Source organism: Heteronotia binoei, chromosome 8, assembly GCF_032191835.1.
Source record: "Heteronotia binoei isolate CCM8104 ecotype False Entrance Well chromosome 8, APGP_CSIRO_Hbin_v1, whole genome shotgun sequence".
NCBI classification, from domain to species: domain Eukaryota; kingdom Metazoa; phylum Chordata; class Lepidosauria; order Squamata; family Gekkonidae; genus Heteronotia; species Heteronotia binoei.
In genome coordinates this window covers 60202084-60214099 of record NC_083230.1, presented here as the reverse complement: position 1 = coordinate 60214099, position 12016 = coordinate 60202084, and the positions used below count along the sequence as shown (strand labels likewise).

The window sequence follows — 12016 nt, the reverse complement described above, 5'->3', positions numbered from 1 at the left end:
TCTCCACCCAGAACAAGTCTCGTGTGAATTTGGTTATTAACAGGGTTTAAAAAAAATAATGGAAACATTTCTGTTGGCATGTTTTATCAAACTGGTTAAAATGATCAGGGCTTTTTTTGAGCAGAAATGCACAGGAACACAGTTCCAGCTGGCTTGGTGTCAGCGATGTGGCCTAATATGCAAATAAGTTCCTGCTGGGCTTTTTCTACAAAAAAAAAGCCCTGAAAGTGATTATTTGCCATGTTGCAAAGTATACCATAAAAAGTAAATATTGTCAGTTAATAAACTAGACTGCAACATTTTAACAGGATAATGGTATAAGTTTGTCCTTTCTTTCCAGAAGGTTAAGAATCACAGTCTTTTTATTGATCAATTTTCTCCTTATATAATTTCATATAATGCAAAATATTTCCCATGGATTTTTTTTAATTTTCAGGAAAGATTGGCAGAAGAAATAGACAAGCTGAGAGCTGAACTTGACCAACTGAAAATAAGAGCAGGGTCTTTGATTGATCCCACATTGTCAAGGTAGAAAGAGAAAATAATAATAGCTTAACTGAAAATTCTGTTTACTGTTTAGCATCCAAAAGGTGTAACTTTTGAAAATGTCATTGCTTTAATCATAATTACTTTGGGAAAGATCCAGAATTTTGGCTGAAGTATGTAGTCAAGACCAGATAAAATGGGTTGTTGGAAAGAACAACCAACAAGAATACATTCGCGCATTAGGTACCTTTTTCCATCCAAAGGAGTCAATGTAACTGCCAATCTACTCTGTGAGCAGTATCTGACATATAGCGATGTACACAACATAGCTCAGCCCTTTCTCTCTGACCGATTTCGCACTAGGGCTTGTTCCAGGTAGAGAGCCTTTTTGCCTCTGGGACTACTCTCCATTTTTGCATAAGCCGCTGTGGAGCTGCTAGATGGCGCGCCACTTTTCCGCAACAAGCAGAAATTGCTTGTCAGATGATCTCGCTTGCTGCATAATAGCAGTGCACCAACTCACAGCTCTGGGACAACCTGTGTGAAAACGGAGCGAAGCCCCGGGAGCAAAAGGGCTCTGCACCCAGAACAAGCCTAGTGCAAAATCGGTGCCTATCTCTCTGGGTCAAGAAGTCAAGGAAATCCAGAAAGAGCTAGGGTGACTCAGAGAGTCCTGGAAGTTAGGTTTGGTTCTCTTATGTATTTAGAATTTGGTTGTATAAAAACATTCCAAAATGCAAAAGTAATGTGAGGCTAAAAGATAGCATTATCAGTACCAGGAAGGCCATATCACTCAAAGTATCCTAAAGCCTCCTGGGAAACAGAATCGAAGTTTCAACTATAGAGTCTAATTAATATAGAAATTGAAATAACACTGGGTTAGCATAGGCGGATGACTGAGGCTCAGTCCAGCCCTAATTCCGCAACAGTTTCCTCTAGTAGCTGAAAATGGTAAACCTCTGCTTTAGAATCTTTGGTGGTAGAAAATACTGTGAAGTCACAGCTGATTTAAGTTGACACCATAGGGTTCTCAAGGCAAGAGGTGATTTGCCATTTTCTGTCTCCGCATAGCAACCCTGTACTTCCTAGGAGGTCTCCCATCCAAGTACTAACACAGGTTGACCAGGGGCATAGCCAGGATTTTTTTTCTTCTTCAGGGAGGCATTTAAATAAGTTGGGGGCACACCCTCACACTCCCCAGGCTGTCTCACGGACACACCAGTCAGCCAAGCCACGCTCTCCCTTCCCTGATGGTGAGGGTGCCCCATTTCTTGGCTTGGCCCCCACACAGCTCTCTCAGACCCATGCCTCACGTAGGCCTGGAAGAAAAAGGAGAAAGAAGGGCAGTGGACAGTGGTACCTGGGCCCTGCCATCAGGGCCATGGAAGCCAGAACACTCCACATGCAGCTGGGAAAGTAAAAAGGAGGCTTCCCCATCATGGGGCTTTCCAAGGCAGCACTGCTCTATCCCTGTGACCTCCTATAGGGTGCCACCTGGTCCCCACTGGGCATGGGGGAAAGGGCTCTTGCAGGCTTCGGTTGCCTTTGCAGGGGCAGCAGAGAACTTCCATGCCCTTTGAGCCATAGGGGCATGAGGGAGGTGGTACCTAGGCAGGGTTCTCTTGCTGGTGGCCCTGCACTCAGCAGGCTGCATGCCTGTACTGCCAGGCTTCCAGAGCCAGGGGACAGTGGAACTCCCTGCTCCTACAGGCCACCCTGGCAGCACGGCTCCTCCCTTCCTCCTGGAGGAGACCCCAAGTCAGAAGATACTTTTGAATCTGCAAATGGGGGGAGAGGCAGCAGCTCCTTGTCTATGGGCCTTGGTAGTAACTCAGGGTCCGAACCCTGGAGAGCCCCACTGTAGCTATGGGCCTTGGGCTGACCCTGCTTAACTTCCAGAATCTGATGAGATCAAGTTACCCTGGGCCATCCAAGTTAGGGCCTTTGTACCCTATGTTATTTTTCCATGTAGCAGCTGCATATTTCATTTGGTTATTTCACAAAAATAGTGGCAGGGAGGGAATTGGGGTTTTTCCTCCATCTGGTGCTGCCATTATTTATTCTGCTGCTATTTTACTATTTATTCCTCGGTCAGTTGTTTGGACATTGCTTAATTTTCTGTTTTGTTTGATGTGAGACATGTTTTATTATTTTCTATTTATGTTTAATTTATCTTTTATGCTGTTTTTATTTGTTTTTTCATGTATTTTAAGTAATATGCTGTGATCATCCTGGATGGTTTTTAATGGAAAGTGTAGATTATAAATATTTCAAGTAAAATTCCATGAACTAAGAAAGGAGAAATATTTCCTGTACTCTGTGCAACCAAATCAAACCAAACATAAACATACATCTAGCGAATTAGAAACAGATGCATAGTATTTCTGTTTTCTGCTACATTCTCTGTCCACAACAGAATATTGCGTTTTGTCTACGACACCTGAATTCTGGGCTCACCTCAACATTTTGATAGTGGTTGTTCCATTTCAGATCATTTACTTGAAAGTTATGTATAGAGAGCAATTTTATAAGTTTTGTTCCTTAGTTTTCTTCATTTAGATCATAGTTGTTTTCAGACAAATCAATAGCATCATGAAAAGGCATTTTAAAAAAAACTATGAAAATTTTTATGCTTTATATCCTAAAAGTTTCTGAAAGCTATCTTTGAAAACCTCTCTCATAATCTCTGCCTTTAAGCTTTCCATTAGGAGTAAAAACTCTCAGGTTAATTTAGTTATAATTATATATCATCCTTGCTCTGCTACTTTGTGCAAATACTAGTTTGATCACAAACCCATATTTTGATTCTTGATTTAATGGAAAAACCAGGCCTGGCTCATGGGGTTCTGGCACCAAGGCAGAACCCCAACACACGCCCGCCCCCCAACTCTGGGAGCAGACTAATCCAGAGGTGATGTCATTGCACCGGGCACTTGGTGCGCCCCCTGCCTAGCATGCTTCGAGTTCGGAGCATGCTGGGCAGGGGAAGACTGGTTCTTTCTGGGCTTTGAGGGACTGGAGAAGCTCCTCCAACCCCTCAGAGTCGAGAAAGGCTCAGGGATTGTGCGAGTGGGGACAGGGAGAGGGCACCCCAGGCAATTGCCTGGTTCACCGACTCCCACGTGCCAGCCCTTGGAAAAATTTATTAATCTGTCATGTTTTAATTCCAATTAAAAGAACATGGTTTAAGGAGGGAATTAGATTAGTATAGCACAGTGCCTTATTTTGAATTGCAGCTTCTAGTATAACTAGTGACTTCAGAAGGACATATATATCCATATTGTTAGCAACTGGATGGGAAATGGGATCTTCCTCAGGCCTTCCTTATTGGGGTCAGGTTCAAGGGGCTGACAACTACAAATGATGTACAGATGCAGGTAGTGGAGTGACAGTCTTTTTTGTTTTGTTTTTTTAAAGCAGCTTCTAGATGGAAGAATTTGGAACACAGAATCACCAAGTCCCCCTCACTTTCCTCATACCTCCTGCAGGTCCATTTGGAATTCTGCAAGTGATTTAGATTTCTACTAGATTAAGCTAATGCGTCCTCACTTTCTCAATATCTCCATAAATACAGGCTGTGGTTTTAAGAGAAGCTCTGTTTAATTGCGATGGCTAGAAAGGAATATTATGAGACTTTTTAAAAGCAAAATAGCTACTTCACTATATTTATTATTCATTGGCACTCTTAAAAGCAAGTGTCCTAGGAACTAAGTCCTGGCATGTAAATTATAATTTCATTACATTCTAAATTATGGTCCATTACATCACATTGTGAAAATGACAACAGACACAGCATTTGTTGCAATAAGATCTGATACATGCACAGTGCTGGCCCGTGGGCACGTAGCTCCACAGGCAGGCTCCCTGCCCACTGTCCCCCTGCTGCTGCCTGCCACCGCCCCCTCTCTTTGTGGCACTGCCTGGCAGTGCCGTGCTCCGTTGCCACCCCCCATGAGCCATGCTGCGCTACACCGAGGCTGGTCCTTAGTAGCTTTGATGTGGCTGGCTTGGTTTCTACTTCTTTGAAAAGCCCACGACGCGAGAGGAGATTTCGCTCCCCCTCCTCCCCAAAACTGGAAGTGAGGGGAGCAAAGTCTTCCCTTGTGTTGCATGCTCTTCAAAGAAGTAGAAGCCTCACCAGCCGCATCAAAGCCAATAAGGATCAACCTTGGGGAGCGTGGCGTGGCATGGCGTTCGGGGAGGCAGCAACAGAGTGCAGCGCTACAAAGGGAAGGAGGGGGGGGTTTGCAGCGGCAGGCTTGCTGCGACAGGGAGGGAGGGAGGGAGAGAGGCAAACTAGGCATTTGCAATGGGCACTGGGACAGGGGAGCCCAATTCATTGCCCTCTACCTCCTGGCACCCTAGGCAACCGCCTAGTTTGCCTAGTGGGCAAACCAACCCTGTATGTGCAGGGCTTTTTTTGAGCAGGAATGCACAGGAACACAGTTTCAGCTGACTTGGCACCAGAGGGTGTGGCCTAATATGCAAATGATTCCTGCTGAGCCTTTGCTACAAAAAAGCCCTGTATTAAACAATGGTTATGTCAGAGGGTGTGGCCTAATATGGAAATGAGTTCCTGCAGGGTTATTTCTACCCCCCCAAAAAAGCCCTGGATACATGTCTTTGTTAAGTGGACTTTGCTGAGATGGGAGTCCACTTTTGTTTCATGACAATAAAGAAACTATATTATAACACAGTGCATTCATCATGGTTTCATAATCTGTGCCCAGGAGTGCTGCCAATAAAGAGGTACATTTTACCTATTCCATATCTCTTCAGAAAGTGATGCTTTCTCCCACATAGAATGGAAGGTTTTAGAATAGAATTATAGTCAGCTTCATGATGAATCTTGTGATTACAATATTTTGCTGAAGGAGGGATTGTGACTTAGTTGCAGAGCCATGGTTCAGTGGTAGAACATCTGCTTGGCATGTAGAAGGTCCCAGGTCCAGCCTCCATCATCTTCAGTTAAAGGATCTGGTGATAGGTGATGTGAGAGATCTCCGACTGAGACTCTGGAGAACCACTGCTAGTCCAAGCAGAGAACTGAATTTGATGGATCAAGGGTTTGATTCAGTATAAGGCAGATTCATATGTTCATGCGAACTTTGCATGAAAACAGTCTTAGGTTCACTCCTTGCCACATCCAGTTAAAGTATCTCAAGCAACAGATGTTAATAAATGTTTTTTCTCTGCCTGATACCCTGGTCATAGCAGACATAGCAGACAATATTGATCTTGACCCGTATTCTCTAACTTTTGTATTTAGGTAATCAAACTACATCTTTGCATCAGTATTATCTGGTATGCTGTGAATTGGGTATGATAGAGAACCAGAGTTTATTTGTTCTACTCCAATAAATTCAGGAAGGTTATATGGAGTGTTCTATTCTTTACATGTGTCTGTGAAATAGATCAGCTTGAGAGATAATGATTTGCTCAAAGCCACCCAGTGAGCATCATAGCTGAACAGAGATTTCAGCCTGGGCTTCCCCATCCCAACACTCTTTCTATTGTACCACTCACTCTCAAGACAATATTTCTCACTGAGTTTTACTGACAGTTTCTGAAAATATATTGCAGAGTTTCATTACCCCCATAGTACATTAGAAAATCAACTATTCTACCTCCTTTGTTACTGGAATTAAATTATAGGATAAAAGTTCCTATGTGTTGTAAATTTGTAATGGATTATTAATTTTTATAGGTTTCTTTTATTCATGTGTTTTTATCTTCTAATTCATTTGCCACTAATATTTTTCAGGCCACATCTTGATTCATCAGCAGAATTTAGGTACTCTGTGGGCTCTATAGTTGATAGTCAACCAGATTATAGATCTACAAAAGTGATAAGAAGACCCAGGAGAGGCCGTATGGGAATCCGAAGAGATGAACCAAAGGTTTTTGTTGTTCTTGTTCTTTTGTTTGCTAAAAGCAGTAAGCTTTATTGGTATAACGTAACTAACAGTTTTAGTAGGGTTACAAAGTGTCCCCTTTTTTGTGTGTGCCTTTTCCCTTTTGGGGTGTTTCTAAACAACTGATGAAAATGTCCTCTTTTGGGGTTGGAACGTTAGGAATATTCCTAGTTAGTAGTTACCACAGCTTTAATACTAGGGGTATTTAAAATGAGATTTGTCATAGCAATCCAGACTCCAGAAACCTTTATTGGCATAACAAGTGATCATAGCGGTCATTTGTTTGAAGTAGTCTGGAAATATGTATTCTTTTTTGTTTTTCAACATATGGTAACCTTGGTTTTAGTCATAACAGAATGATGGACTTGTGACTCTTACAATGCAATCCTAAACCCAATTACACCATTCAAAGCCCATTAGTGCCAATGGTCTTCAAAGGATCTAACTCTGTTTAGGATTGCATTAATTCCCATATTTACATTCCACAGCTGTGGGAGATCAGAATGGTGAGGAAGAACACTCACTCAACAGAGGCCTGGTATCACCTCACTTCCTGTTTATGACCAGCAGTCCACAGTTGGGCCACAATGGATGCTTTTAGCATGATATATAATTCTTGAAATATCATTTTTAAAAATCCAAGTGATAATGCCAAAGAATGATGCTATTAAATTCTTCCTGTTATCAGAAATAGTCTTATGATGTATAGCCCATTACTATGTCTGCTTATAGAAGAAAATAATTTACACAGTATTTTTCTAATAGCAGGAAATGTAGGTCAATTTAATGTTATGAAGCAGCCATGAGAAATTAAGAAAATGGTTTAAGTGTTAATCACTGCAACAATTTTTGAAAGTGCTAACTTTCCAGCTTTTAATTTTTGTGAAAATTAGCATTTTTTTTTAGGATAATCAGTATGTATTTTTATGATTTTCTGATAAGGTGAAATCCCTTGGAGATCATGAGTGGAACAGAAGTCAGCCAATTACTGTTCTGAGTAGCCATCCATTTGAGAGTGACACTGAAATGTCTGATATTGATGATGATGACAGAGACACTATTTTTAGTTCAATGGATCTTCTGTCACCAAGTGGGCATTCTGATGCTCAAACCCTTGCTATGATGCTTCAAGAGCAACTAGATGCAATCAACAAAGAAATCAGGTATGTTAACTTAATCAAAAAGTGTGGCGTTTTGTGGTCATCTGCAAAAACACATGATGATGATGGTGAGGAGGAGGATGACAATGATAATGATGATAGAATAAACATAGATATGGTGCTCTTTGAGTATTCAAAGCACTTATATATATTCAGTTGGGTCCAAACTAACACAAGGGGTCAGATGAAATTCAGCAGACCCCCAATTTTTATTTCTTTTCTTCTATTTGTGTCCCACCCTTCCTGCAAGCGGGCTCAGGGCAGCTTACAAGGTCACATAGGTAAAATAATATAAAATTTAAACAGTTAAAATTGAGAAGTTTAAGCAATTTTTTTTTCCAGAAATTTCATATAACTCATAGACCAGAGTGAAAGTTGCCTTGATGGTAAAATTCAGATGGAAGCCTCCTGAGAGGTGCTGTACTGAGCCACTGAACACTACGCTAGGGCTATCAGCAGGGAAGGCTGAGAATGGACTTTGGACACCTGCTGTCTCAACAAAAAGCCCAATGGAACAGCTCCATTTTACAGGCCATGTGGACCTGTGATAGGTAGATCCTGCAGGGTGCTGATCTCAACTGGGAGCTTGTTCCATCAGGCTGGGTCCAGGGCTGAAAAGCAAGCGATCCAAGATGACACCTGATCCCAAATTCCCATGACCCAGGTACAGAAACAGGACTCTGTTCTTCACTGGATTCAGTTTCAGTTGGCTCTGTTTAAATCAATCCACCATGGCCTGTAGCACCCTGGCCAATACCTCTGGAGATAGAGCTGGGTATCATCAGTATATTGATGGCAATCCAGCCCATACCTCTGGTTCAATTGGGCAAAGGGGCACATATAGATATTAAACAACATTGGGGAAAGGATTGCTCTTTGCAGCATACCACATTCAAGTGAGTGCTGCTGGGACAACTCTTCCCAAGCACCACCCTCTGTTCCTGACCATGAAAGAAGGAGGAGAGCCATTGCATGTCTTCATGTCAGTGAGGTGCTGGGTCAAAAGATCATAACCAACCATGTTGAATGCTACTGTTAGATTAAGAAGCAACAGCAGCAGCACCTCAATCCAGATTTCACCAGAGGTCACGTGAGAGCAACCAGCATAGTCTCTGTCCCATTGCAAGAGCAAAAGCTGGATTGGAATGGGTCCAGGATAGCAGCATCATTCAAGAAGGCCTGGAGTTGCACCGGTGCTGCTCTCTCAATCACCTTGCCCAGGAATGATAAGATCGAAACTGGGCCATAGTTTGTGAGGACAGTAGCATCCAAAGATGGCTTCTTTAAGAGTAGATGCACCACTGCCTTCTTTAAGCCAGCTGGGAAAGTCCCTGATGATAGGGACAAATTGATGATATCTTCCAGAGTAGTCTGAATGCTCTCCCAGCAGGCCTTAACCAGCCAGGAAGGGCACGAATCAAGGAGACAAGTGGTGAGCTTCACAGCTGCCAGGATCTTGTCAATTGCTTCCTGGGAGAGCCAACTGAAATGGTCCAAAACTGGACCTGACGATGGACAAGGGGCCTCTCATGAGGTTCTTGAGGATCCCCTGTGCCCCAGGAGCAACATTTCAGGAAACTCAGTGGACTGTATTGGGAGGGAGAAAGGCAGCAACATTATGTTCCACTTACAGAAGTGGCTTGCACAAGCAGAGAATTTAGTCTGGATCCAATCCATTGTCTTGTTGAAATTCCAGCAATTCTTATATAAGAACATTTTAAAAAAAAACCTCAGGTTATAACTACATAAGTTAGATCTGTAGTATTATACTCATGTTGTCAGGCTGTGGCTGAGAGAAAGAGGCCGGTTTAAGACCCTTGCTAAAAGTTTGCAACAGTGAACTCAAGAGCCAGATTGTCTGAGAAGGATTGGGGAGACCAGGTTCAAACTCACTGGGTGACCATGGGCAAGTCACTACATCTCAATTGAACTTACTACTCAAAACTGTAATGAGGATAAGAACAGGAAGAAAGAACCATTCCAACCATCTTGAAGTTGAAAAAGCATGAGAAGAAGATGATTGATAGGTAACAAAGATAAAATTTTAATCAGGAACTTCCTAATTAATAGTCTTTTAACCAATATATTAGAATAGTTTTCATTTAGACTTAATGTATTTGATATAGAATACACATCAGTTACATAATGTGCACAGTTAAAGCAAAATAAAAGTTTTGTGCCTATGGTTATGCAAAATGCACAAATTCCACCGTTGTAAAAGGGAATCAGACCCACAATGCTAGAACAACATAATATGTCTGACAACATACCATCTTGAAACAGCATACTATCTCATAATGCCATTCATGATCTGCTTACCGTAATCATAATTGCCTGGGTTAAATTAGGAAAGGGAGAAAAATAAAGTTTAAGGAGATGGTTTTTGAAATGGAAATTCATGGAAACTGCAGAATAAGGGACATAATGTGGTCAAAGCACCCAATGAAAGCTGCAAATAGAGCCAAAGTATTGATCTAGGATGTGAGGAAGTGTTGACATGAAGAATGGAAGATAGTCAAGAAAAAATTAACTTAAAAATAAATTACAATTTGTTTGTTGGTTGTGAAAAAATAGGACGTTTTGTGAGAAGCCTGGATGACGTGATAATAGGAGAAAGTTGTCCATGTCCTACTAGTGAGCTTGAATTTGGCAAGCTTCTGCTGGAAACAAAATGTCTCATGAGATTTATCTTCAGTCTAGTCAAACAGGACAGTTCTTATATGTGAAACTGTTACCTTAGTGACCTTTAGACCTGAATGGGATCATAAATATGTACAAGAACGAGTGCTGTTTCAGACTAAATTTATTCTTAACATTACCCATGAAGATCACGTTATCTGAGGAAGTGTGCCTGCACACAAAAACTCATACCTTGAATAAACTTAGTTTGTCTTAAAGGTGCCACTGGACTCAAAATTGTTCTATCACTTATGAAAAGACTCTTAATAAACTGTTGGGATGTGGAGTCTCAATTCACTGTTAACATGGAGCTTAGAATATCAAACATTGTCCCTTGAGTCTCTGTGAGAAAGGCAGGCTATGAATGACATAAGCAATAAATAGCATAGTTGATATGACTTAGGCTGTTTTCTTCCTTTACTTCCATGTTATTTTGGATAGGTTAATCCAAGAAGAAAAAGAGTCAACAGAATTGCGTGCTGAAGAAATTGAAAACAGAGTGGCCAGTGTGAGTCTAGAAGGCTTAAATCTGGCCAGGATGCATCCTGGTACATCCATTACTGCTTCAATTACAGCTTCCTCACTTGCAAGCTCTTCTCCTCCCAGTGGGCACTCAACTCCAAAACTCACTCCCCGTAGCCCAGCCAGGGAAATGGATAGGATGGGTATTATGACACTGGTAAGGGCATGCAGTTTCACTTAATGCTTTGTTTTAATAAAACAAAGATTATTCTGATTGATGTTATTTGTTTCTCTCTCTGTTCATTTATTTATCCACTTTTTATAAGTCTCTGTGTATTGTAAAATCTGGTTCAGTATGGGCACAAAACACAGTAAGATCCCAGTCTGTGTTATGCAGGATACAGTAAGTCAGAAAGTATCATAACCAACAGTTAAGCTGCTGGGGGTAAGGATTCTTTTTTAGTTTCAGAAAGTCATCATCAAATCAGTAATTCTTACAAGAATCTCTGTGTTCTGTCTCTTGAGAGCCAGTGTTGCATGGTATGGTCATAGTGCCAGACTAACACTGGAGAGTCCTGTTTTTAATGCCTTATCACCCATGCAGCTCTCTGGGTAACCATGGTCCATCATTTTCTGTCCAAGTAACTTACATTACAGGGTTGTTGTGAAGATAAAATGGGTGAGGAGAGAACATATACAATGCCTTGAGTTTCTTAAAAAAAAAGAAAAAGGGCAGGATTTAAAATGTCCTAGATAAAAGGGTCTGCTATTTACACAGTGGCTACAGAATAAAAATCCTCAGGCAAGAACATTTTGTGAAAGACCACTCTCTGTCTCCTTTTCCAAACCATCACTGCTTTGGGAAACCAGTCAGTGCCATGGTAGATGAACATACCAGCTTATATTTGTGTAAATGTTAGCACAAAGTGACCATTTTGAAGGTTCTATTACGGTAAATTTTAATGACATAATATGGGCAGTAAAATCATTGTGATGTTAGTGAGGTCTTAATATTGTGAATTTCAAAAAAGACTATTACTCTCTTTTATAAAATCAGCCCTTGCCCCTGGATGAAGACTGTTCCATCAAACAAACACATCTCATTTAACAGAAGGGAGTCAATTGATCCAAACAGTGTAAATCATGAAATAACCTTGGAGAAATAACAGATTCTACAGTGCATATGAAATGCATATTTTGACATACTCAGATATGACTGACTTACTTTAAAATATGATAGTAATTTAAACAGATTAACAAAATGCATTTTAATACCAGCTCCTATTATCAAAAATACTGTCAGAAATAAAAATA

The 12016-nt window shown here is 41.1% G+C and overlaps 1 protein-coding gene across 3 annotated transcripts in view; it reads left to right on the top strand.

Moving 5' to 3' along the window:
• The window catches only part of PPFIA2 (PTPRF interacting protein alpha 2), a 487757-nt gene that overhangs the window by 397678 nt on the left and 78063 nt on the right, over positions 1-12016 (top strand). For all 3 annotated transcript variants that reach the window (XR_009555743.1, XR_009555744.1, XM_060245141.1), the window contains 4 exons: positions 437-528; positions 6251-6386; positions 7344-7564; positions 10682-10919. Coding sequence is in view for 1 of the 3 variants with exons in the window: in XM_060245141.1 (XP_060101124.1) it covers positions 437-528; positions 6251-6386; positions 7344-7564; positions 10682-10919 (687 nt within the window). In the remaining 2 variants the exon portion in view is untranslated. The remainder of the gene's footprint in view (positions 1-436; positions 529-6250; positions 6387-7343; positions 7565-10681; positions 10920-12016) is intronic.